This window comes from Myotis yumanensis, unplaced genomic scaffold, assembly GCF_028538775.1.
Source record: "Myotis yumanensis isolate MYYU_CA2020_CCGP unplaced genomic scaffold, mMyoYum1.0.hap1 SCAF_23, whole genome shotgun sequence".
NCBI classification, from domain to species: Eukaryota; Metazoa; Chordata; class Mammalia; order Chiroptera; family Vespertilionidae; genus Myotis; species Myotis yumanensis.
In genome coordinates this window covers 12,782,026-12,805,977 of record NW_027223774.1, presented here as the reverse complement: position 1 = coordinate 12,805,977, position 23,952 = coordinate 12,782,026, and the positions used below count along the sequence as shown (strand labels likewise).

The window sequence follows — 23,952 nt, the reverse complement described above, 5'->3', positions numbered from 1 at the left end:
AGAAGTTAAGGAGATGGGGCTCCCCTCTAATCTACCTTTGTCCACCCCAGAATCAAATGGTTTCAGTCCTGTTCATTCTCACCTTATCCTACTCCTCCCTCCCCTGTTCTATTTATAGGTTATTTATTGTTGCCAACAAAATAAAGTGGAACCTTTGTTACCAGCAAGGGAGACTAGGCAGGCTGCCTTGGTCCCCTGCTCCCGCAGCCCTGGGGGCGCTCCTTCCACCTGGATCTGGGGGCCCCAGGGTCCCCTGCCTTTTGAGAGAAATCACACTCTCCGCACCACAAACATGGTTTCCACCCCAGCCCCTCAGGGTGCCGGGATCAGAAAGCCAGAATCTCAAATTGGGCTTCGTGTGGTTCAGCTTTTCTTTAGGAAAGTTGTTTGGAAAGTAACCCACACTCCCGGAGCTTTTAGTTATCCTGTTAACTTTATTTTAACTGAAATGTAGGCATAACATGTCCTAGAAAAATAAAGATTTAGGATATAAACTAGACACGGGGGTCAAGGTTGCCCCGCGGGTGAGGGATCTTTGGTCTGGGGCTGGACGTGATAATGAGGGCTGTCATCCTGGAGGAGCAGAGGGGAATCCTCGCCCAGGCCTCCCCACACCTGCATTGTGTTGCAGCTGGAAGAGCCCAGCTGGGAGGCTGTCAGTCCCTGGGCATACGACTGCTCCACCCTCAGATTCCAAGCAGTTCTGAGAACTCTGGAGGTCAATGGAGCTATTAGTAGTGTTTTAGGGAGTGATAGGGTGAGGGCTCAAGGGGGTTGGATGTCCAGCCATTTTGCAGGGTTTTCAGCTCACAGCTCGTACCAGGTCAAGGGGGGCAGAGCCCCTGAGTCAGGACCCCCCCAGATCTCCCCATGTATATGGGGCAGAATAAGGAGAGGGCTGTAACAGAGGAGGCTTCCCATCCAGAGGGACGGTGCCCTTGGACAGGGGTGAGTCCCGCACATCCAGGGCTTGGAGGTTAAGCAGCCGGGGGTAGGGTGTAGTGTATGTGGAATCCTCAGATCAACAACTGTTTCTGAAAGGTTCCCTTCTCCCAGCTGTCCTGGATCTCAAGCACCATTGTCAGGAGAGGCGATGAGGCCTGGCAGGGTCACAGTTCCAAGGGCTCTTCCACAGGCACCGACTGTAGCTGGGTCAGGACCTTGGTCTCAGCTTCCAGCCCCTCCTCCACCTCGCCCCCTGCTGTGGCCCCCAGGAGCAGCCCCTCAGGGTCAGGGTCTGGGAGCCTCAGCACAGTGTGGGGGGCCTGGGTCCCCAGCCCCTTCTCCGCTTCTAGCAGCCCCTCTGTGCCTGTGCTCAGTTCCAGTCCCGATGGCCAGATGGGCACAGCTGCAGGTGACAGCATGAGGCCCTCAGGTGGGGGCGCAGGGAAGCCAGCCAGGAGGCAGGAGGAGTCTGGGGAGAAGGGCAGGCTGGCAGCAATGGTGGCGGCAGGGGCAGGTGGTGGCTGAGGCAGCTGCTGGGCAGAAAGTGCGCCGAGGGCATGGGCCTCTGGGAGAGCAGGGCTGGGAGCCACAGGAAGGGCTCCTTCGGGCACAGAGATGGCCGTGTCTGGCTTCAGGGGCAGGGCCAGGCTGGGGGCAGGCGGCAGCACCTGGGAGACCAGCATGCTGGTGGGGAAGGTGGCCGTGAGGATGATCTTGCCCTGCTGCACGGCCACACCTGTCACGATGGGGCTGCCAGACACGGGGTTGGCCAGGAGGAAGTTTCCTGTGGGGAGAGACGTCAGGGCACAGGGTTAGAGGGAGCTGCTGGCCGGGAGCAGAGGTGGCAGTTAAGCTGCTGGAAGGCAAGAGGAAGGAGATTAGCCAGAGGCAAACCGACCCCCCTCAGAGCGGGACTAAGTCTGGGTGGTTTGAGCCTCCACACAACCCGGCACAGGGGGGTTCTGGACATAGCAGGGATGAGCTACCCCCAACACAAGCCCACCAACAGCACTCTCCCTCCCTGAGATAACTACCCCCACCCAGGCTGGACAGAGGCAGAAGGGGGTACCTGGGGCAGTGGCCGGAGGCAGCTGCAGGGCAGTCACGCCCACCCCGGAGTTTATCAGGTGCACATTAGTAGGGCCCGCGGTAGCTGCCACCTTCACGGGGCTGCCTGGCCCAGCTGCCAATAGCTGCAGTGGCCCCACAGCTTGTGGCAGAGTCACCACCTGTGAGGTGGGCACCACCTGGGGCAGATTCAATAGTGGGGAGGTGGGGCCCAGGCCTGCAGGGTACCCAGGGGGTGGGGAAAGGGGCACCACTTGTGGAGCAGCCACAGAAGCCACTGGTCCTGGGGGCAGAGGAAAGGCAGCAGCCGGCGGGGGCCCAGGCACCACTTGGGGCAGAGGCACTGGCACCTCCTCTCCAGGTGTTCCCAGAGCAGCCACCTGGGGCTTGGTCTCAGGGGCCTCAGGCTGAGCCTCCTCCAGTCGAACCTCCCCGGTCTGAGGGTCCAGGACCAAGGAGGTCTTGCCCTCGCTGGGCCCCGGGGGACTAGGCTGTGGTGGTGGGGCGCCCCCACCCCCTGTGAGCAGCAGGGGGCCCAGGCTGGAGGCTTCACCCAGGGCCAGGCTGTTGATGATGACAGGGCTCCCATTGAGAAGCACCGCTGGTGAGCTGCTGGCAGCCAGGAAACTCCCGTTCACCAGGATGGAGGAAGAGGCAGGGCATGGCGCAGGAGGGGCGGCCCCCGCCAGGAATATGGAGCCCTGGGCAGGGGCCTCCGTGGCCACTGGAGCCACCCCCCTCTCCAGGTCCTCAGGACTGCGGCTGGACTCATCCTCGGTAGTGGGGTTCCCATCAGACTCGCTGTTCAGAGAAAGGATTGTGAGTTGTGGCCCTGAATGCTGTTTCCCCACTGGCCAGCCAGCTTCCCGCACAGAGCTGCAGGAGCCTCCCCCTCTTTCCCCAGCCCAAATTTTTGGGGACAATGGGGGGATGCGGGCGGGGGAGTATGAAGCCTCCTCTCTGAGACCACCTAAGGACCCCGTGGGCAGAGCCTCTGCAAGCTCTGCGTGGACATCACTGCATAAAAGCTGAAGCTGTCCCAGGCTGGAGTGAGGAGGCCGGGGCATCCAGGCTGCCCGGTCTCGGGGTCGGGCTGAAAGCAGCCTGGAGGCGGCGGAGAGCCGGGAGGTGGCGGCCAGCTCAGTTCTCGGTGCCCTCCCAGGGCGTCAGAGAAGGGCGGGAGAGGCTGGCGTGCTGGGTGGGAGGGGAAGGGCTTGGGTTACAGGGAAACCGGAGCTGGGGAAGGTTCACGTTTCACAACAAAGACAGACGACGGACCACGCCGTTTGGGCCCCGAGGGGGAGGCGGGGGCGGGGAAGGGTGTGTGAGAAAGCGCCGGGGTCGGGGAAGGACCGGGCAGCGCAGCGACCAGAAAGAAGCCCCGACGCCGGGTGCGGGAACAAAGGCCCCTCCCTCTTTCCCCGTAGTCCCCTTTTCTCCCTGTCTCCCCAGTCTAGCCACGCACACGGATGGGGATCTAGGATGGGGTCCTGAGTGGAGCGGAGGAAAGAGGTCGCCCAGCCTCCGCGAGAGAAGCAGCGATGTTGGGGAGAGGGCCGGGACGTGTGCCCGTGGCATCCTCACTATTCCTCACGCCTGGCGGGCGCCGGAGGGTGTGAGCGGGAGGCATCTGCGGACTTGGCGCGGACTCCGGCAGCGGGTTCGGGAGAGGGGGCTGGTGGGTGGCACGTTCCCGGGAAAGCGGGACTTGCGCCGCCCGGGTCCCCTCACCTCTTGCAGGGAGCGCCGCCGCCGACCCCGGTCCGGTCGCGCTGTCGCCGGTTCTTGAACCAGTTGCTGACCTGCGTGAGCGAGAGGCCGGTCAGCGTGGCCAGGCGGCGCTTCTCGTCCGGCGTGGGGTAGCGGTTGCCGCGGTAGCAGGCCTTGAGCGCGGCGCGGGAGCGCTCCTTGAAGCAGTAGACGGTCTCCTCGCCGTCCCAGATGGTCTTGGGCAGCGGGAACTTCTTCCGCAGACGGTACTTGTCCACTGCGCCCAGCGCGCGGCCCCGGGCCCGCTCGGCCTCGTGGTAGCGCGCGCGCAGGTAGAGGTCCTGCAGGAAGGCGTGGTGGGCAGCGGGGAAGGGGCGGCTCTCGAGCAGCCGGTAGAGCTCGGCGTACTCGCCCCGCTGGAAGGCCACCAAGGCCCGAGCGCGCAGCACCGGGTCGCTGCCACGTAGGCGCTCGGCCGGGGGCAGTGCTCCCAGGAAGCGGCTCAAGCGGCCGGCGTGGCCCGCCTGTAGCAGCGCCTCGCAGACGCACGCCACCTGCTCCGGCGAGAAGCGGAGGCCCGTGGGCGGCTCGGCAGCGGCCTCGAGGGGCGACCCGGGAACGCCCGGGGACCCCGGGCCCTCCGCTCCCGCCGCCGCTTCGCCCGCCCCGGCCCCGGCCGCCGCCGCCGCCTCACCCTCGGCCGCCTGCAGTGTCTGCAGGAGCTGGCGCGCTTCCTCCTCCTCCTCTTCGGTCGCCGCCGCGGCCACCGCCTCCCCCCCTGCAGCCGGCCCCGCGTTCGGCTCAGCAGGCAAGGTAGCCATGTTTTGCAACTTTGGGAAGTTCCTCCCTCCTTCTCCTCCTCCCTCGGGCTTTCCCCAGCCCCCTCCCCCGCCCGTCCCCCCACTCCACCCCCCCCGTTCGCGCTTCCCGATCTTCTCCCCCTTTCGACCCTACGAATCCCCCAATGCCTGGCCCAGCGCCCCGATAGGGTCTCCCAATGTCTGTGTGTGCCCGTTCCCCTCCTCGTCTGTCCGTGATTCTCCCTTTGTTTTCCCTCCGCCTCAGGCCGCTCTTTTTGCCTCCCCCCGCGTGTGCCTCTTGCTCAGGGCCTCAGTTTCCCATCGGGACAACGGAGAAGGTAACGGGCCGTCCGGGAGGGCTAAGGGCGCGAAGCCACCTCCGCCCCAAGACTGAGCTTCTGCACGCCTTCGTCTCCAGGGTCCTCTGAATGCCCCCACACTCCCCATCTCGGCCTGCGCTCCGCCCCTCGGAATTCCCGGCTCCACAGGGGGGCGGGTCTGGCACGGAGAAGGGGCGGGCGAAACAGGCTAGAAAGTTTGCTGTAACTTTTCTGGAGCGTTAAGTCCCTGGAACGGATGCGCGTGGCCCGCGCAGGCGCAGTAGGAGGAGGATGGACGCGCGCGCGGCGGGTGCTGCCCACTTCTTCCCCGCGAGCCGGTGGCACAGCTGGGCCACAGCTGGACAACGGGCGGTGTCTTGGGGGTGGGTTGCCCGTTTGCCTCTTCCTATTGGTTAAGTTCTGAGGCCACGCCCCCGAACGTCCACCCACGTCCCTGATTCGTCCTCCTCGGCTAGTCCCCGGCAGGCCATTGGCCACTTCCGCTCGCCTTCTGATTGGCCCACCGAGCAACCTCTTTCCCGCAACGCAAACAGCACACACCGCGGAGTTCAGAGTTTGGGGCAGACAAGGGAGCCTTTTATTCACAAGGGTCGGGGGTGGGGTTCCTAGGTGGGGGAGAGACAATAAATACCGAGGAAGGTCGGGGTTTCAGTGCATCCAAAACGTGGATTAGGGTGCTAGGGTCCTGGAGCCTTCAGCTGGTCGGGGGACAGGTCAATAAATACCCAAACCGCCGAGGCGGGAGGAGCCGCAGAGGCTCCGAGAGCAGCGCACGTGAGGAGGACGCGGGAGGCCCCGAAAAAGCGGGGCTAATACAAGCGAACGGTTCCCGAGAGCAGCGGGGCTCGCGCTAGACATTCTCTCGCAGAGAACGAGCGAGCAGGGCTTCATGCACAAGGGTTGGTGGTTTTCGAGCCGATGTGGGTGTGGTGCGTGGAGGGTGAAAAACAGATGGCTGAGCTCTGGCCCTGCTGCCTTCTCTCGATCGCAGTTTGCCGATCCACGTCGCGGCCTCAGCCAGGCCGGAGGAAGTGGTCCGCGTTCCACCCACAGCACCACTTCGGGTTACAGGCCTCCTGTGAGCCCCGCGCTCCGGCCTCGGGCCCGGCTCCTCCCTCCCCGGCCGCCAGGGGGCGGGCCGGATCACAAGGCTGCAGCTGGGGTGGAGGCGCACACTTGGAGCGGTGAGTCGGGAGGCGGTGTGAGTGGCTTCTGGGCCGAGCGCGCGTCACCCAACCCTCCCGCGGGGCCCGAGTGGAGGACGGGCCGGGGCTCTAAAGTTCAGGGGACGAAGACGGCTCCTGGGCGGCGCCAGACCCGGGCGGGATGGCTTGCGCAGGCCACCAACCCAGTGCAGCCCAGGGCGGCGGTACCAGCCAGAGGAGCGGCGAACAGGAACAGGGGACGCGCCTCCGATAGGCCAGGCTTAGGGACCTACGGAGGAGAGGGCGGGATCAGCACCGATGTAAACGGGTACTTGATGGGTTGCTGGGACTCGCCCCGCCCCCGCTCATAGATGGGTCCTCGTTCTTCCCGCCCCCAACAACTCGGGCAGCTGTGGTTGGTCGGCTTGCAAGCCTCCAGTCTTGTCGGAACTCGTCATTGGCTGCTTTTCTAGCGGCTGCGTTGATTGGCTTCCAAAGCACCCTCCCTCCCGCAGAAGCCCAGCCTCATAGAGGAGCAGCTAAGCACAGGCGGCTTGGGGCTCGTGGAGGAGGCGGGGGACGCCGCGGCGGGCGGGCGGGTGGGTGGAAGCAGCCGGACGTACCCTGGCAGGGAGCAGCAGGTGGCGGCGGTGCATGGGGCCTGGCCCCACCAGCGGGCACTGGCCCAGAGCCACGGCCGGGGGGCCATCTAGCTGGAGAGAGAAGGGACAGGTGACCCAATCGGAGCCCGGCCGCCTCGTTGGGGGCGAGAGACAGGGAACCGAGGTCGGGGAGGGGATCGAGGGAGCTCCCGGACGGGATTTGGTGAGAGGCCTGAACCGTGGGAGATCTGGTGGATATGGGGCTGAATGGAAGGTTCTGTTGCCTGGAACCCCAAAGAGGTAGGTGAGCCCTAAATCTGGACGGGGAGACGGGGACAGGGTCTGCAAGAGGGGGCAGCAGGCTTGACGCAGGGGAAAAAGAGGGGTCTTACATGGGAAGGTGGATCCGTGGCCCGGGGACTGGGGACCCCCGTGACAGCTGGAAGGAGAAGAGAGAGGTGTAGGGTGCGTGCAGTGACGGAGGAGGACAGTGGCGCGGTGTGCCTCAGCCTGGGCCACTCTCCCTCCCCCAGGTGTCCACACACGCCGGCGAGCCCCCCTCCCCTGGTGCCCTGGGGAAAGGAGGTGGATGAGGGACTCACCGGCCGCTCCCTGCGCCTGCAGCCCCTCCATCCGCTCTTGCAGCTGCTGGATGTGCGCCTCTAGGTCTCGGTTCCTGGCATCAGCCTCGCGGAGCTGACTGAGGGGAGGTAAGGACGGTGAGCCCTGTGGGGTCTCTGGGAGAGGCTGCTAAATAGCGACAGGCCCCTGTGCCCTGACCCCGACCTGGCGAAGTTCTGGTTGGCCGTGCGGATGGCCTCCAGCTCCCTGCTCAGGCTCTCCCGCGTAAGCATCTCTTCCTCCAGGGCCTCCTGGAGCTCCTGCAAGGTCACCTCGGCCTCTGCCACATCCGCTGGGATTGCCACTGGAACTGCCACTTCAGCCTGCACATAGGGACTGGGCTTAGGGCTGCCTGTGGCTCCTGGGGCACTCAAGACTGGGGCATAGGTTCCAGGCCTGGGATCCTCTCTTGCCTTCTACACTCCTAGATCTTTCTGGAATCCCCACAGTTCCTGCAATGATCCAGGCATCCTCCTTCCCTAACGCACCTCCCACCCTGGTCTCCAGCCTTTCAGGGGCTCCACTTCCATCCACCTCCTTACAGGAGCCAAAGGGTTGTTCCTAAAACACCAGCTCAACTTGACCACGTTGCAGCCTTGCTCAGAACTTCTCCAGCTCCTCAGGGCCGGCCGGAGAAGGCCTGCTGCACCAGAGGCCCTGTTTGGTGTGGTTTGGTTTGGTTTGACCTCTGCAGCCTCCCTCCCCTCACTCTTCACCCTCTTTCCGCTGGAACAGTTCAGCTTCAATACCCTCCTTTCAGGGTCACGAACAAACCAGCTGGTTCCCACCTCAGGGCCTTTGCCCTGAAGCTCTTCTCTGCTAACCAGTGGGCACTGCACTTTCCTTCCCATGGGTGGTCCCCCTCCTTCTGCAGGGCTTCCCCGCACACACACTCAATGCCCTCTGGTCGTCTCTGACGGAAGTAACACATTTTCCATCTCTGTGAGTCAGCTGTCAGAGGGCTTAGTGCTCCATGGCACGCGCTACCCTGGAAATCTTTGCCTTTCCTCCAACAACTCACCTTTTCCTCCGGTGGGGGCACCCTGGGCTCCAGGCTGGGCACTTGCACAGGTGGCTCAGGCAACGGCTCGGCCTCCAGTTCCATGGGCATGGGGCCCTGGACCTCATCGTCCCTGGGGAGAGGGAGCGTTCGAGGGGGAGAGAGCCAGGACTCCCTAACCTCTGGTCATGGGGCAGCTAGATCCAAAGACCCATGGTTTGAGGAGGGGGGCAGAGTGAAGGGAACAAGTTGCTAAATTGGTGTGACAGGTCTTCCTCTTGGAAAGGAAAAAGGCTGCCCTTTGCATGGCCTCAGGCCCCTGGGAGCTGCCCTCTGCACCTTCTGTGGGAACTCGGGGAACAACACCCATGTCCTAGGGCCCACTCATCTCCTCCCTCTCCATGTGCCCTTTGCAGACCCCTCTCCTTAGGGCCTCAGGACAGTGAGGCGACCCTCTGAGTGGAACACTGCCCACCTCCAAAGGTAGAGCCTTAGGACTGTGTGTGGATCCCAGGACTGTGACTCTAGACACAGACGCTCCCCACATACTAAGTGGCAGTAAAAGCAGGTGTTCCTCCCAGTCCTGTGTTCAGGGACCTAACCATCGGCACATGCACCTGGACCAGCCTGTGCTTCATGCGACCTGGCTGAGGGCCGAGGACAGGCTAACTGAGTCCTGCCCTGCCCAATAAGGAGAGTATACACAGCGGGTCAGGATTGGGTTGTAGTTCATTCATAACCAATGGTGTTGGTAATACATTGTCGGTAACAAAACAGGGTAGAATGCAGCAGGTTCTCGGGGTTGTTAAAAATGTGTGTGTACAGCTGTAACCGGTTTGGCTCAGTGGATAGAGCGTCAGCCTGCAAACTGAAAGGTCCCAGGTTCGATTCCGGTCGAGGGCATGTACCTTGGTTGCGGGCACATCCCCAGTGGGAGGTGTGCAGGAGGCAGCTGAGCGATGTTTCTAACTCTCTATCTCTCTCCCTTCCTCTCTGTAAAAAATCAATAAAATATATTTTTCAAAAAAAAAATGTGTGTGTACCCATGAGACAGGGTTCATCGCTGATGATGGGCTTCCTTTTTCTGATCCACATATTATAATTTACTAATGCCAAGCAATGTATTCTTAGTGGGCTTCCTGTTTTATTTTTTATTTATTGATTGATTTTAGAGCGAAGGAAGAGAGAGAAACATCGATTTGTTGTTCCACTTATTTATGCTGTCATTGGCTGATTCTTGTATGAGCACTGACCAGGGATTGAACCCACAACCTAGGTGTATCGGGGCAGCACTAACCAACTGAGCCACCCGGCAAGGGCTGGAATTAATGTTTTTAAAAGGCTAAATGTGAGTGATGCATTGAATTTGTGTTGTTCCACGATTGGTTTTAAGATTCTAAACAGTTTGCTTTCTAGGATTCTGAGGTCCCATGACTCTGTACTAGAAATCTAAAGTGGCTCTGAGGCTTTACAATTGAATCTTAACATTTCAAAGTACTGTGGTCTGAGATCTAAGGCCCTACAGCTCTGGGTTCCTAAGAGCCCTTGGTCCCAAGTCAGTAAGGTTCCAAGACTGACCCTGCAGTTCTACTGGGCGCTGATGGGCCCGGACACTGTAACCCTGCGCAGCCTCCTGCACCCCCAGCCTGCTCCTCACAGGCCACAGGGGCAGCTCTTACCTGAGGGCCATGCAGGAGTAGGAGTAGCCCACAAAAGGCAGGTGGACCCCCAGCGGCATGCCTTCCCGCATGTCTGACAGCGTCTCCTAATACAAGAGAATCAGACAGGAGGCTGGCCCCTGACCCCTTACGTCTCAACTTAAATTTCCCCCCAAACCCACCCTTACTTAGGGCCTATATAACGTGTCCCTCCGTCGTTCATGGTGTCCTGTTTCCCTCAAGGTGCTCACCACAGTATCCGTATCTACTTCTCCAAACGGAAGGGGCAGCGGGACCAGGGCAGTGCCCAGCACAGGGCACCGGGCTGACCAAGCGCCAAGGCAGCTTGTGTAACTCGAGAGGGCGGCGGCCTCAGGGAGGGTGATCTTCTGTGGTGCTTTCCTGCCTCCACCTCATCCTTCCCGGCCCGGCTCCGATAGTGCCCTTCTCCAGGAGGCCCTACCCCTGTCCTTCACCCCGGCCCCGATTGCTCTGGGGTGTCATCGTCTGGGGACAAGTCTGTGTCCCCCATTGGACTGCGAGTCTCGGCCGCCGCTGGGTCCCCAGCCCTGGACAGGCACAGAGCAGTTGTTCACGGAAGAAATGATGCCAGGCCCCCAGGAGGCGGGCACTATCGTTGCCCGAACTTAATGGAGAAGGGATGAGGGGAGCGGGGGTCGCAGGTACCTACCCCGCCCCCGCTCACCATGGCAGTGAGCCCGTCTTCCACCACATCGAAGTTGCACGTGTCGGTGGCCCCCTCAAAATCCGGAGTAAACGGAGGCACACTGTCTCGGAGACCATCCCAATCGAGGCCGAAGAAGAAAGGATGCTTCTGGAAATCGCCTGCTCCATTCCGGCCCAGCCGCGTCTCCGGGGGACACAGCAGCCGCTGGATGAGGTCGCGGGCCTCCTCGGGGACTCCTGCATCCGCCAGCGGTAGGGAAAGGTGCTCCTGCTCCCAGGGGCAGGAGAGCGGGGATGTCAGCCTGGGCGCAGGCGCAGAGGGGTCAGGGCTCCGGGGGCTCCGCTCACCTTGTAGTGCACGATCTTGCCGTAGGTCTCGGCCGTGGAGTCGGCGTAGAAGGGCGTCTGCCCGTAGAACATCTCATAGGCGAACACGCCCAGGGCCCACCAGTCACACTCGGGGCCGTAGCTGCCCGCCCCCGGCCCGCCGCCCACGGCCTGCAAGATCTCGGGGGACAAGTAGTCGGGGGTGCCCACAGCCACCAGCGACCGAACCTGAGTCAACAGAATCGGAGTTGGGCTCAGCCCCGCCCCTCTGAGCCCTGGCCCCGCCTCCTTCTAGCCACGCCCAGCGCCCGCCCCCGCCCCCTGCCTTCCTAACTCTGAGCCAGCCCGGCCCGAGTCGCCTCCTCCTCCTCCTCCTCCTCCTCTTCCTCCTCCTTCGCCCCCCAAATCCAGGCCTGGCTCTGCCAACGCGCGTCAGCCCGCCCCGCACTCCGCACCGCATCCGCCCCCACCCCAGCCCTCATTGGTGACACCGGCGGGCGCACTGCTCACCATTCCGTCAGCCCGCAACTTGAGGCAGGAACCGAAGTCGGCCAAGCGGATGTGGCCGCAGCGGTCGAGCAGGATGTTGTCGGGTTTGATGTCCCTGCCCAGCGGGAAGGTGGGAGCCGAGGGGGTAGGTGAGCCTCCCTCCCACGCTCTCACCAGGCTCAGGCCCCGTTCTGTTAGGGACTAGAGGACTCTAACTCCCAAGCCTCCAGGCCTTGCCCTCAGGCTCTGTCTCCAGGTCCCTCTGCAGGCGCTGCCCCCTCTGGGCTCCAACAGTTGTCCAGCCCCCCCCTCGCCCCTGAGGCGCCCACCTGTGCACATAGCCCAGCCGGTGCACCGAGTCTATGGCCATGACAATCTCCGCCAGGTAGAAGCGCGCCATCTCGGCCGGGATCCGCTCCCCGAACTTGCTCAGCAGCGTCAGCAGGTCCCCGCCCACGTAGTACTCCATGACCAGGTACTGGAGGGGGCGTGTCGGGGGTCAGTAAGCCCCCGGGGTGACCTGGCTGATAGCCCTGGACAGACTCCCAGAGATCCCGCAGCGGGAGCCCCAAGGGAGCCCCAGAGGTCTTCCAGGCCAAATCAGAGACCCCTCCCCCACCCAGAACCCCCAATTCTGCCAGATGTCACTAGGCAGAGATCCACTCTCCCGAGAAGAGGACCAGAGGCCTCCTGGTGCCCAGAGTGCACAGCTCCCCGGACGCCCCGCTCAGACTCCGCAGAGCTCTCCCATTCCAGGTAAGGTCCCCCCAAGGCGCAGCTTTATAGAGCCCCCAGAATCGGCCTGGGAACGCCCGCCATCCCGGGAAAGGAAGCCTATTCGCACCACACAGGGCTCCCCACCCTAAAACCGCTCCCTGCCCGCCTCCTTGATTGACAGCTGTGGGGTGGAGGTGCGTCCCTCCAGTCGCCCGGCCGGACTCACCAGGTAGTTCTCGTCCTGGAAGGCGAAGTGCAGCTGCGTGATCCAGCGCCGGTCCCCGTTCACCAGCACGTCCCGCTCTTCGCGGAAGCACGACACCTGCGGGGAGCGGGAGGCGCTGAGCGGTTGGGGGCTGGGGGTTTGGGGGGTTGCGGGGAGGCTCCTCCGCGCCCAGCGCAGCCGGCACGGCCTCACCTCGCCTCTCTTCAGCATGTCCCACTTGTTCATGATCTTCATGGCGTACACCTGGCCCGTCTGCTTCATCTTCACGACCGCGACCTGAAGGCCGACATGCGGGGGCTGGGGTGGCGGCGGGGAGGAACTCCCATCGCCCAGACCGGACTCCACCGAGACCCCGCCCACCACGCCACGCCCATTGGTCTTAAGCCCCGCCCCTGCTGGTTTTAGGCTCTAAACTCATTCATCAATTTCTAAGGCCCCGCCCCCAGTCCTGGGACCTGCGGAAGGCAGGGCAAGGCCGGGCTCCGGCTGTGGCGCAGGGCTCACCTCGCTGAACGCCCCGCGTCCGATCACCTTCAGGATCTCGAAGTCCTCCCTCTGCAGCCGGGCCTCCTTAAGCCTCGCCGCGATGGGCTCCACTGGGGGCGGGGCGGTGAGAACCGAGGGGAGGGTCACCGGGACTGACAGTGGAGACGAGGAGGAAGTCCCACACACTGTTCCTCAGTCTCCCCTCTCTGACCCTCACTCTCAACCTCCCCTCCTCTTGGCCTTCCCTTTATGACTGTTGGCCTCCCAAAGCCTTCCCCACATGAGCCCTGGGTGAGGTTTGGGGATGCAAAACTGCCCTCCTACAGAAGTGGGAGGCCCGGGAACCCCTTTTGGGGACCAGGCATGGGGTCAGGGCTCTGTGGGAGCAGGGGTGGGGTACAGGGTGTGTCTGCAGAAAGGAGACCCGGGAACAGGGAGGATGAGCCAGTTCTAGCTCCCTGGGCCCCCACCCCAACTGGGGTGACAGGAAAAGGGTCCGAACATGCAGCTTTACCCAGTCCCTCTAGGCTCAGAGGCAGGTGGCTCTTGGACCACACTTAGGGAAACAGTGACTTGGGGGGCGGGGCCAAGAGAAGGAACTGAAGAGGGGACAAGGCCATGGTGGACCCGCATCCGGGGCTCCAGTTCACATGTGTTCTCAGTCCTTGCAATCCAGGAGCAGCGCTCTGTTCTCCCCCATTTACAGACGAGGACTCAAGGCTCCACAGGTGAACTCCTGTGCCCAAGGTCCTACAGCTAGGAAGGCTAACGGGGCAGTTTGGGAATAGAGGGGGGAGGGGGGGCTGGGGGGGTGGAGGCAGGAGACTCAGGGACTTGGGGGAGGGAGGCCTAGACCCCCAGGGGTGGAAGCCACTGGAAACCTCGGGGTGGGGTGGAGGGAGGACGGGGGTGAGTAGGAATGAGGGGAGACACAGTGGTTATGGAGGGGAGAGAGGAGTCCAGATGGGGTTCCGGAGAGTGGGCCAGCAGGGAAGAACCAGCCAGGGCCCAGGATTGGGGAGGGAGGAGAGAGCCAAGACATTGAGCCCTTTTAAGGCAGTGGGAACCCAGGCCCCCTCCCCCGCCCAAGCCCGCAGGGGAGGGGCCCCAGGGCACTGCTCGGGCCACAAAAGGAGTGCTCCTCCCAGGGGAGCCGGACCCCCGCCCCCACCACAGGTCTCAGTTTACCCCGCAGGTCAAACTTCATCCCCTGCAAAAAGGCGTCTACGAGAGTTGCTAAGGGGCTGGGAGGGTGGGGGTAAGGTTCTTGAGAGGCTGAGTGGCCTGGCCCCTGACCTCCACCTTCCCACCTGCGAATTGGGAGGCAGGAGAGGAGCAGGGCCTGGTTCCGAAGAGATGGACACAAGGAAAGAAGGGGCGGGAGAAGGCAGGAAGAGGAAACCCAGGGACAGAGGGAGCCTGAGAACTGAGAGCAAGCCGTGGAAGGACAGGCCGTGGAGGGACAGAGTGGCAGACTGTCGCAGGGACAGAGGCCCCAGTGAGCCTGAGTCCCGGGCCAGGAGCGGGTGGGGACAGGCGAGGCAGGAGGCGGAGGTTCAAGCATCTTCCCTCTGGAGGACTGGACCTATTTCTGGGGAAGACTTGGCAGGAAGGAAGGGGCTTTGTGGGAGAAGCGGAGGACAGAGGTCATGAAGGAGAATGAACGGGTCGGTGGAGCTGGAGTGAAGGCTGACCCTGCAGACTAAAAGGGACCAAAATGGATGGGCGGTTCCTCCTCCTGGGGGTAGACGGGGGACAGGGAGGCTCCTGTCTGGAGCTGGTTGTCCCCTAGGGCCTGCCTGAGTCACTGAGCCTGTCAGTGCCTGGGCACCTGTTGGGGCAGCTGGAGAGGCTGGCGCCTAACACCTGCCCATGAACCGCACCCCTGGCAGCTGCCCCATCCTGTCTCTGTGCGAGCCCCTTGCTCTGGGAACCAGGGTGGAGGCCATCGGGCCCATTTTGGTGTGTGTGGGCACCTAAGAGACAGGAGTCCAAGCATGTCCCTAGGCCTGGACTGGGGGGTAGGGGTGCAGGGGGCCATGGGGGGCTGATCCCAGCCCAGCCTACCATGGCTCCCAAGTCATGGTTCTGAGTCATGGTTGCCCTGGCCTCTGCTGACCCCACTCTGCCCGGCAAGAGTGGCACAGGGGTAGGGGCATGTCACCCCAGGACCCAGGCCCAAGCTCTGCGCCCCTGAATAGGAAGCTCTCCCCATGTCTGCCCTGCCCTCCAAGAGCCTCCAACGCCCAATCCCATTCCCTGCCTCTGCCCTACCCCCACCTCCCAGTGGGGAGAGGGCATGCAGGCAGGTACTCACCCCACTGCAAGAAGTCGGCCACATACTTGTCCTGGGCCAGGTCGGAGGCACCCAGCTCCTGGTGGACGCCCAGGAGAAGGTCGAGCAGGGGCTCCAGCCCCAGGAAGCCGGGGTCCAGAACCAGCTGCTGGAGCCGCCTCAGCCGCACCTCGGCTGACATGTCGGACAGGCAGCACCATGGCCCCCTCCCCGGGCCAGGGGCTCGGGGTCCTCTCGTCACGGGGCCTGGCAGCCCCTGTTCAGGCCCCAAGGCCCTGGCTGCATGTCCGCCTGTCCCTGGCTGTCCCCTGGGCCTCTGGCCACTTCTCTCTGCAGGCTGCAAAGGCCTCCTCCTCTTCTCCCCACCCCTTGACCAGCCCCCTCCCGCCTACCAGCCTTAACCCCTCACAAGCCAGGCCCCCCCAGAATGCTTCAGTGTGAGACTGGGGGGTAGAGAATCTCAACCATTCAACATCCCGCCCCCCAATAAAAGGCGGAGTACAGAGGAAAGCTAAAGCAACAGGTGTGACGGGCCACAGATGAGCCCTCCCATTCCCCAGAGGGGGCCAATTAAGGGCCAGTGACCTGGAACACTCCTCCCAAGCCCCGGAGTTGGGGGGAGGAGGAAGGGGTGAGGCCTGGGAAGGGGGGCAGGAGGCCAGGACAGCTTTGTGGGTGACTCAGCTGGAGTCAGACTTTGGGACAGTTTAAATTTAGCCCTCAGGCCTTCTGCTTTATACTCTTTTTTTTGGCAGGAGGTGGGGAAGGGGTGGTGAGAGAATTGGGAAGGGAGGCCCTCAGGAGCCAAGTCCAGGGGTGACACTGGCCAAAGACTGGGGGAGGCAGAGGAGCCCCCAAAATAGCTCCTTGGGCCCGGCATGCAGCCACATTCCTGCCCGGGCCAAGATTAGAAACAAACACTTGAGGGGGGAGGGGGGCGGAGCAGGAGAGCCGCCAGGAGGGATCTCTTGTCCTTTCCAGGGCGGACAGTCCTCCCGGAGGGAACCGGTCTCCTGGACAGCTGGGCTGGGCAAGCCAGGCCGGAGGCAGCAGGAAGCCAAGCCCTGCGCTCAAGGGCACTCGCTCTGGGCCTGTGGAGCTGCCTGGGAGACCCCATTTGGGAAGACCCTGTAACATGGACTTAGGAGGTTTGGGCATTTTCAAGCCAAGCAACGCTGCGAACTCCCACCGAGGACTCCGGGAGGGGGCCCTGGTGGTTCTCGTCCCTCAAGGGTTTAGGGGGTGGACTCTCCTCCATCCAAGAGGTCCTGCTCACCGCCGGCTGGTGCCCTGCGCACATCCCTCCTCCCACCTTCAGTTTTTCCTATTAAAAGGGCGGGAGGGGGCAGGGCCTGGCTGCTCCCCGCTCGCCCGTTGGGTGGACTGATGGGCACACGCTCTCCCCAGGGCACACCCACTCCGATCCGATCTTCAAGTGCTTCCTTCCCTGAGCTCCAGGGCCCTCCTTTGGCCTCTGTAATTTGTTTCCTGAGCCCATGCAGCCCAGGTGGCTCGGTTCTACTTCTCTTTTTTTTTTCTTTCTAATCTTCACTGGAGCACAAGCTTAGAGAGGGAGAGAAAACACTGATCCGCTGCTATGTGCTCCATCTTCCCCCCACCCCATGCCCTGACCCGGGATCAGACCAGCAATCTTTCAGTGCACTGGATGCTCAACCAAGAGAGCCACCTGGCCAGGGCTCTGTAACTTTCTAAATAAACTTTATCTTAAAAAAAAAAAAAAAAAAAGTGGACACGCAGTGAAAGCATACACACTCCCACCACACCTGCGAGGAAGGGCTCAGAGACGGTGTGAAAACAGGGAACTTTAGTATAAATAAGAGGTGCTGGGGACAGGAAGGGCCCCAAGGGGCTTCCATAACTTAACACTTTTCAAAAGCACGAACACCAGCAGGGGAGGTGGGGTTTGGGTCCGCAGACTGAGGGGCACACTGCGGAGCTGGGCTCTTGTGGGTGGGGAGCTCCTCCCTCCCCCGCCCATGACCAGTCACATGCTGGGGACAGGGATGAGGCTAACACTGATGTTTCAGCGGAAGGAAGGGGTCATTGTACTTGGCAGTGGGTGGGGACAAGGCTGAGGCCACAGGAGCCACTACATCCCCCCAGGGTAGAGGCCAGTCCGGGGGGACTCCCTGCCCCCCAGATTGTGCAGGGCGGGGGACCAGAGCAGTCCATCCGTCATGGTTAGTCTTGTTAACAGGTTGATCCGTGAGGTCAGCGGAAGGGTGATGGCTGGGAGGCGAGGCGGGGCAGGGAACCCAGCATCCAGGGCTTCACACCACTGTGCCGCTTGGGGAATTGCCTGGTTGGGAGGAAATGCCCTGGGAAGAGGAGGGGAGACAGCAGGGGTTAGAGAACATCTGAGGTCCCACCACCGGGCCTTGCCCTTCAGTCCACCGGACACCCCCCACCCAGGATGCTGCTCTAGGTTCTGGACCTTCCATCTCAACTAGCTTCCCCGTCCCAGCAGGCAGCACTTTTAGGCAATAATTGAAGTCCTCAGGTGATCCTGAGCAGAGGATGGGGTAGGGGTGGAGGTGGGAAGAGGGGAAAACTGGGGTCGCCTTCTGGGGGGGGGAGCTGAGATTCTGGAGGGGAGAACTCAGGGACAGTCCTACCTCTACCACTGACTTGCTGGGTGACCTGGGCCAACTTCCTTCCCCTGTCTGGGCCTCGGTCTCGTCTGTGAACTAGGGAGATAGAGGGGTCTCTTTCAGGAATCACAAGACTCCCCAAATCCCAACACCTCACCTATGAGGCTCTGAGTTCTAGGGATGCAGGGCGCTATGATTCCCAAACCTCCCAAGGAACCAAGCCACGGCCCTCAGATGGGACATGCCGGGCGCCAAGCCCAGACCCGAGGAGCCGAAACATAGAGTCCACAGCTCCAAGGTTACAGGCGCCCGGCCTGTGCTCCACCCCGAGCCCCACGGCCACCCCAGGACGGGCACATTGACCGCCTACTGCCCATCTTCAAGCCTCCCCGTCCTAAGAGGTGAGAGGGCCAGGGACTTGGCCGAAGTCACACAGGGAGACGTGCAGAACTGGACCGGAGCCTGGTAATCCCGCCTGTGCCTCCAGCACCCGGCTCATTCGCCAGGGCCAGGCTGGAGGGCGAGCCCAAGGCTCTGTCTTGCCCACAGAACTTGACCCGCAGTATCCAGTTTCATCATTGAAAAATCACATTTTCCACAGAAATACGGATCTGGCTTCAAGGAACAAGTGGCAAGACCGGGCTGTGCTGGGCCCAGTGGCTGCTCTTCTGGTAGCTGGCCATGGTCCCTACCACACCCCGCTCTCTTCTGCCTGACCGTGTGGACTGCTGCCAAGGGTTCTAGACCTAGCGTGAGATGTGGCAGGGCCTGCTCTGAGACACCAAGATGGCATGGCTGCCCCTCACCCTACGGGCTAGAGGCTGTGATCGTGACAAGCTGCTCTCCCCGAGTCCCAGGTCCCGGGTAGGCCAGTGCGGCCGACTCACCGCCTTGCCCGGCCGGGCCCAGGTGCAGATGAGGCCCTCCTGGCAGGCGGTGATGATGCAGTCCTCCAGGAACAGGAGGACCGTCAGCCGCTCCTGGGCAATCTTCTTGCACACCAGGGGCTCGAGCAGAGGCACCTCGTGGATGCGTGGGCACAACGCCGTACCCAGCACCTTGGCTGGGTCCAGACGGCTGTGGGGAACAGGGCCGCTGGGCTTGTCCCCGCCGCTGCCACCCCCGCCACCCCCCCCGGCTGATGTTGCCCAGGCTGTGGTAGCGCTTGTGCTCCTTCTCCGCCCCCCGGTCCCTCCGTTCCTGCAGCGTGAGCGTGGCAAAGCGGCCGATGCTAAATGGAGTGCCCGGCTCCGTCACTGTGCCCGGGCCACCCGCCTTGCCACTGCCCGCTGGGTGTGGGAGGCTGTTGGAGCGGGACAGTGAGCGGGGCAGGGACCCGGGGCCGGGCTCGCCACCCCGAGAGCTGCTGGCAGCAGGCGGTGTGGTGCTAGGCGTGCCGGGGAGCGTGCGGGTGCGGGCCAGGGGTGGGTGTGGGTAAAGCACGTCTTCGGTGAGGTCCCACAGGCAAAACTGCGTGTCCTGGCCGGCCGAGCCGAAGCGGTAAGTGATGGAGCCGGTCTTGGGCATTGGGGAGAGCGGGTCTCCCCCATTCGAGCCAGGGCCGGCCACCTCGGGCTCCTCCTCCTCCTCGACACTCCGTTCCGCATCACCACTGGCTGCCGCCGCCTCCTCGGCCCTTGTGGTGTAGGGGTCAAAGGCCACAGCATTGACCCAAGACTTGTGGCCATGGCCGCGGGCCACCACGCGGCCCTCGGTGAAGGACCACACGGTGACCAGGTCATCTTCACCGCCCGTCACCACATAGCGCCCGTCGGGGCTCCAGCACACGCAGAGTAAGCCCCCAAAGTAGCTCTTCATGAGCCCCCGCAGGAGCATGGAGTCAAAGTGAAAGACGCGCAGGCAGCCGTCTTGGCTGACACAGGCCAGGTGCCGGCCGTCGGGCGAGAAGGCAAACTCATTGAGGGGCCCCTCGCCCACCGCCCACTTGGCCAGCGGGTTGCGGGGCGCCTTGCTCTTGGCAGCGTAGACGGCGAAGCCCTCCCCCTGCTTCAGCAGGCTGTACTGGGGGGGTGCCGACGCACACGGGTGGCTGACATTGTACAGGTACAGGTGGCCGCTGGCGTGCGATGCCAGAAACAGGCTCTCCGACTCAGGCAGCCACTTCAGGTATGTCACCTTGGTCTTGTCAATCAGCCGCTGCCAGGAGAGACGATAGGGTTGGGAGAAGGCCATCAGACCCTGACAGACCTCCTTCCCAACCTGGCTCCCCAGGAGGCCATCAGACGTGGCCCAGCCCCCTGAGAAGAGCCCCCTCGAGGGAAAGGGCGGTCAGGGAACACAGACGGGCTGCTTTTGCGGCGGCCAGAGCTCCAGGAGCCTCACTGTCCTGTTTGTGGCAAGGGGACAGTCCTGCCTTCCAGGGAACCGTCTTCCGTCTAAGGCCCCCACCGTCTTTCCATGTCAGGCTCAAGGCAATAACCTGACCCACAGGCCATCGGCTCCCCTAAGGAGCGGGGCGGTTCACTGCTCCAGCCCCAGCACAGAGCTGTGCACACAGGGGGTCCCTGGCAAGTGATTCCTAGACACACGAATGGCAACCCCATCCTGCCTGCAGCTCATCTTTGCTCCTTTTCTCCTCACAACTCACATCCAATTCTTCAATAACATGCAGAACCTGACCTCTGCTCACCCTGAACCCCAACCACCCTGGTCCCAGCCACCATCAACCCTGGAGTGGCCTAACTGGCCACTAGGCCGCCACTGCCCATGTCCATTCCCTACACTGTTGGCCGAGAGCTGCCATTAGTGTGAGTCAGCGCCTGCGCCCCCCACTCTGAACCCCAGGGCAGCCTCTCTCAACCAGGGGTTCAGAGAGAACTAAGCCCTGGCCCTTAGGCATCCACCGAATGGAAGGAATTCATTTCTTTTCTCCGTATCTAAGTTGCTTCTCATTCTTGGGAGAACTGAGAAAACAATCAGATCAAAGCACTTCTGTGTTACACGGCTCAGCTGAAGCCCAGGGGAGAGAGCTCTAAAGCCCCAGCCTTCCCACAGCCTTCCAGCCCCTACATGACCCGGCCCCTCCACTGACTTCCGGGAGCTCACCTACTTCCCTCCCCCTCAGAACTGCTCCGACCAGGTCCTGCTGCGGGGCTTCCGTCCCCGCCTCCCTCTACTCAGAATGTCCTTCCCCGGTTCCTTCTTCTTGCCTCCTTCAGGTCTTCATTTCAATGTCACCCTCCCAGCGAGGCCCTCCCTGACCACTACCCCACCTCACGACGCACCCGCCACGCCCCTTCCCTGCCTGACTTCTCTCCGCAGCACTCAGCACCCTCTGGCGAACCATACGCTCCACTTGCTGGGTAACTGCCTCGCTAGATGAAAGCTCCACAGAGGCGGGCCCTCTGTTTTGTTCACCGAGATGAGCCATCCCCAGTGCTGAGAACAAGCCTGGCCCTGAAGAAATGCTCCATAACTATTCTGTGAATGGGTGAGCTAGTGCGTCTTTATTCCATTCACTGTTCCACGCACTCCCTCCTGCCATCCAGGCAATTCTATGCAGATGGAACACTGCTTCTGAACAGACACACAGGGCACGGGTACCCACAGATAAGGCTGCTCGCGGGCATTTCCTCTTGTGCCAAGTCTGCCCAGGACTAAGCCATCTCCATGCATGATTTTACAACAGTCCCGTGAGGTAGGGATGAAAACCCCATTCTGCAGAGCAGGAAAACGGAGGTGCCGGGTGGCACTGTCACCTTCCCAAAGCCACACGGTGAGTCCATGTGGTACAGCAAGGATTTGAATCCAATGCCCACAGGGCCCAGAATGTAAAGACCAACGGCTCTGACTTAAAACCAGTCCAAACTGACTAGCCTCAGTTCTCTAATCTGTAAAATGGGCCTCTCAATCCCCAACCCATTGGCTGATGAAAACTCCAGGAGTCACGTATTCAGCATATGACTAACAAAGCACAGGGCCTGGGCACAGGAGGCGCTGGTGTCATTATTAGCTATCACACTGGCTGCTGTCTGTCACCCATCCCGCATAGCTGTCAGTCCACCCCCTTTTCTCCCTCATCCTGTCCCTCTCCGGCCTACACTGCTCCCCAGTGAGCCACAGTTTAATGGCAAACAGTATGTGTGGGGTTGGATGGGAGAGAAGGGAAGGGGCCATTGGGGGTCCACAATCACCTCTTCATTGAATAGCTTGCTGGTGTCCTTCTTGATGAGGTCCAGGTACTGCACCTGGCCGGCTGAGAACCCCACCAGCAGGGAGATGGTCTCCGTGGCAGCAGTGAACTGGTTGAAGTCGTGGCAGGTGGGCTGGGTGCCCTTATAGATCCGCTTGTCAATTGGCTTGTTGAGGTCGATGGACTTAAGTGATGGGAGAAAAGGAGTTAATGGCTTCTACCACTGAGGAAGGAAGAGGGTGTTGAGGTTGGAGGAAACCACTAAGAGGAAGCAAGGTTAACCCCGCGAGGGAAGTGGGCAGGTAGATGGGTGAGTGGGGAGGGAGGGAGCAACCACAGACAGGAAGAGGGACCCAAATTTCATACAGAATAGAGAAAAGAAAAGACAGGAAGGACCCCCCCACCCAGGGCAGAAGACCACAGTGCCTCCCCAAAGTTGGACCCCTCCAACTTCAGGAACACCCTTACTCACAGCATTAGGGTTCGGGGTTCCCATAGTCCCTGAGCTCTGATTCCTTCCCAGTCCTACTCATAACCTTAGCCATCTCCTCTGGGTCTTAGCAACACAATATTCCAACACCTCCCCCCACAACTCAGGGTCACCCAAATCCCCAGGCCTCTAAAGCTCATCTCAGGAGTCCCTAAATCAGTTCAGGGACCGTTAAACCTCATGGTACCTTCCCACCCTCTGGACGCTCAGGACCCCATCCCTTCTGGGGACCACCGTAAACTCCAGGGGTCTCATCCCCTCTGGCCCCTAGATCACTGTAGAGACACCATCACCCCTGAGGATGTCCCCTCTGGGCTTCATCACCTCCAGCTCTCCCATCAGCTCAGAGATCCTCATTTCCTCCGGGACCCGCATTAACTCCAGAACCGGAATTTTCTCTGGGATCCCTATAACCTCTAAGCCCCCATCACTTCCGGAATCCTGACCTTTGGCTGCCCAGGTCTGGAGACCCCCCCCCCCCCGACCCCCCGCTCCTCCTAACACCTCCACAGACTGCAATACCCCTGGGTTCTGCATCACCTCTGGGTTCCCGTCACCTGCAGAATGCCTGCCACCCAGAACCCCGGAGGGTCTACATCACCTCGGATTCTCCATCACCTCCAACATACTCAGCATCCCAGAACCTCCCCCCGCCCCCCCAACGGGGATCCCACAGGCCCCCAAGGCTTCCCATCCCCTCCAGGCTGCCCGGCACCGGGAGGCCTCCATCGCCTTAGGATGATGCATCACCCCCAGAACCCTTTCCCCCAGGGATGTCCATCACACCCAGATGCCGATCTCCGGGCCCTCACTTCTGGGTCCCCTAGGGACCCCCACCCGCCCGGGACGCAGGCCGCTCACCCGTTGGCTCCCGCGGCGGCAGCAGCCCGGGTAGAAATAGAGCTCGCGGCCCAGGTTGAAGCAGACGCGGTCTCCTCCGGCCCCCAGGCCCGCGGGCGTGGCGGGCGGCTCCCCGGTGCCGGCGGTGTCCGGCTCTCCGAGGCGCACGAGGCTGAGGCGCACCGCGGGCAGCGCGGGCCCGGGCCCGGAGCCTGCGGGTGGCGGGGACGACGCGGGGCCCGCGGCGCCGGGGCCGGAGGTGGAGGCAGGGCCCGGCGGGGGCTGCGGCGGCTGGGGCGGCGCCGGGGTCTGGGCGGAAGCCGGGCCCGACCTGCGAGCGGCGCCGTCTCCGGGGAGCAGCTTGTAGAAGCCCTCGCGGGTGCGGAACTGCGACTTGATCTCCGCGCAGTCCCCCATGGAGGCGCCCGGGCCCGAGCCGCCCTCCGCTCCGCCCGCCGCCATCTTGGGCGCCCCCCGGGCCCGCCGCTGCCCGCCCGCCGCCCGCCGCCGGGCCCCCTGCCGGAAGCCGCGGGCCCGCGCCGGAAGAGGTGGGGTCGTCGCCCAGACGACGTCTCCTTGATTGGCAACGGGGCCGGGAGGAGGGACAAGCCCGGCTGTCGCTCGGGTAACGGTCCTGGGTCTCCGGGCGGGGCGAGAAGGTGGGCGTGGCCTTCGTGCCGGAGACGACCGTGTGGTTGGCTGCGGGGGCGGGGCCGCAGGGAAGGGGCGTGGCATTTAA

At 62.5% G+C, this 23,952-nt stretch overlaps 3 protein-coding genes across 14 annotated transcripts; all 3 read right to left on the bottom strand.

Annotated features, from left to right (window-relative positions):
• Positions 1 to 414: 414 nt before the first annotated feature.
• Positions 415 to 4,586, bottom strand: SIX5 (SIX homeobox 5). 3 transcript variants are annotated; one of them, XM_070402152.1, is made up of 4 exons: positions 3,745 to 4,586; positions 2,015 to 2,814; positions 1,614 to 1,729; positions 1,222 to 1,348 (listed from the first exon to the last, which is right to left on the bottom strand). In XM_070402152.1, exons 1-4 carry the CDS (start codon positions 4,542 to 4,544, stop codon positions 1,316 to 1,318), a joined length of 1,749 nt encoding a protein of 582 aa, XP_070258253.1. In that variant the 5' UTR covers positions 4,545 to 4,586; the 3' UTR covers positions 1,222 to 1,315. The 3 variants fall into 3 exon arrangements, with proteins under 3 accessions (XP_070258252.1, XP_070258254.1, XP_070258253.1); XM_070402151.1 differs by having other exon boundaries at positions 415 to 1,729; XM_070402153.1 differs by having other exon boundaries at positions 415 to 1,729; positions 2,567 to 2,814.
• An 825-nt stretch (positions 4,587 to 5,411) lies between these two features.
• On the bottom strand, positions 5,412 to 15,499 carry DMPK (DM1 protein kinase). Of its 10 annotated transcripts, none has more exons than XM_070402156.1 (15): positions 15,140 to 15,499; positions 12,841 to 12,974; positions 12,529 to 12,612; positions 12,337 to 12,432; positions 11,723 to 11,871; positions 11,415 to 11,508; positions 10,926 to 11,132; positions 10,582 to 10,845; positions 9,912 to 9,997; positions 8,254 to 8,365; positions 7,398 to 7,555; positions 7,214 to 7,311; positions 7,004 to 7,050; positions 6,633 to 6,722; positions 5,412 to 6,298 (listed from the first exon to the last, which is right to left on the bottom strand). In XM_070402156.1, exons 1-15 carry the CDS (start codon positions 15,297 to 15,299, stop codon positions 6,146 to 6,148), a joined length of 1,932 nt encoding a protein of 643 aa, XP_070258257.1. In that variant the 5' UTR covers positions 15,300 to 15,499; the 3' UTR covers positions 5,412 to 6,145. The 10 variants fall into 10 exon arrangements, with proteins under 10 accessions (XP_070258257.1, XP_070258256.1, XP_070258261.1 ...); XM_070402155.1 differs by having other exon boundaries at positions 6,633 to 6,718; XM_070402160.1 differs by having other exon boundaries at positions 10,597 to 10,845; positions 12,841 to 12,932; positions 15,140 to 15,498.
• Positions 15,500 to 16,925: 1,426 nt separating this feature from the next.
• Positions 16,926 to 23,734, bottom strand: DMWD (DM1 locus, WD repeat containing). The gene is given in 6 exon segments (XM_070402154.1): positions 16,926 to 17,457; positions 17,755 to 17,826; positions 18,618 to 18,863; positions 18,865 to 19,887; positions 21,885 to 22,067; positions 23,235 to 23,734. Coding segments are annotated over 6 exon segments (2,013 nt in total). The 5' UTR covers positions 23,676 to 23,734; the 3' UTR covers positions 16,926 to 17,409.
• Positions 23,735 to 23,952: the final 218 nt, after the last annotated feature.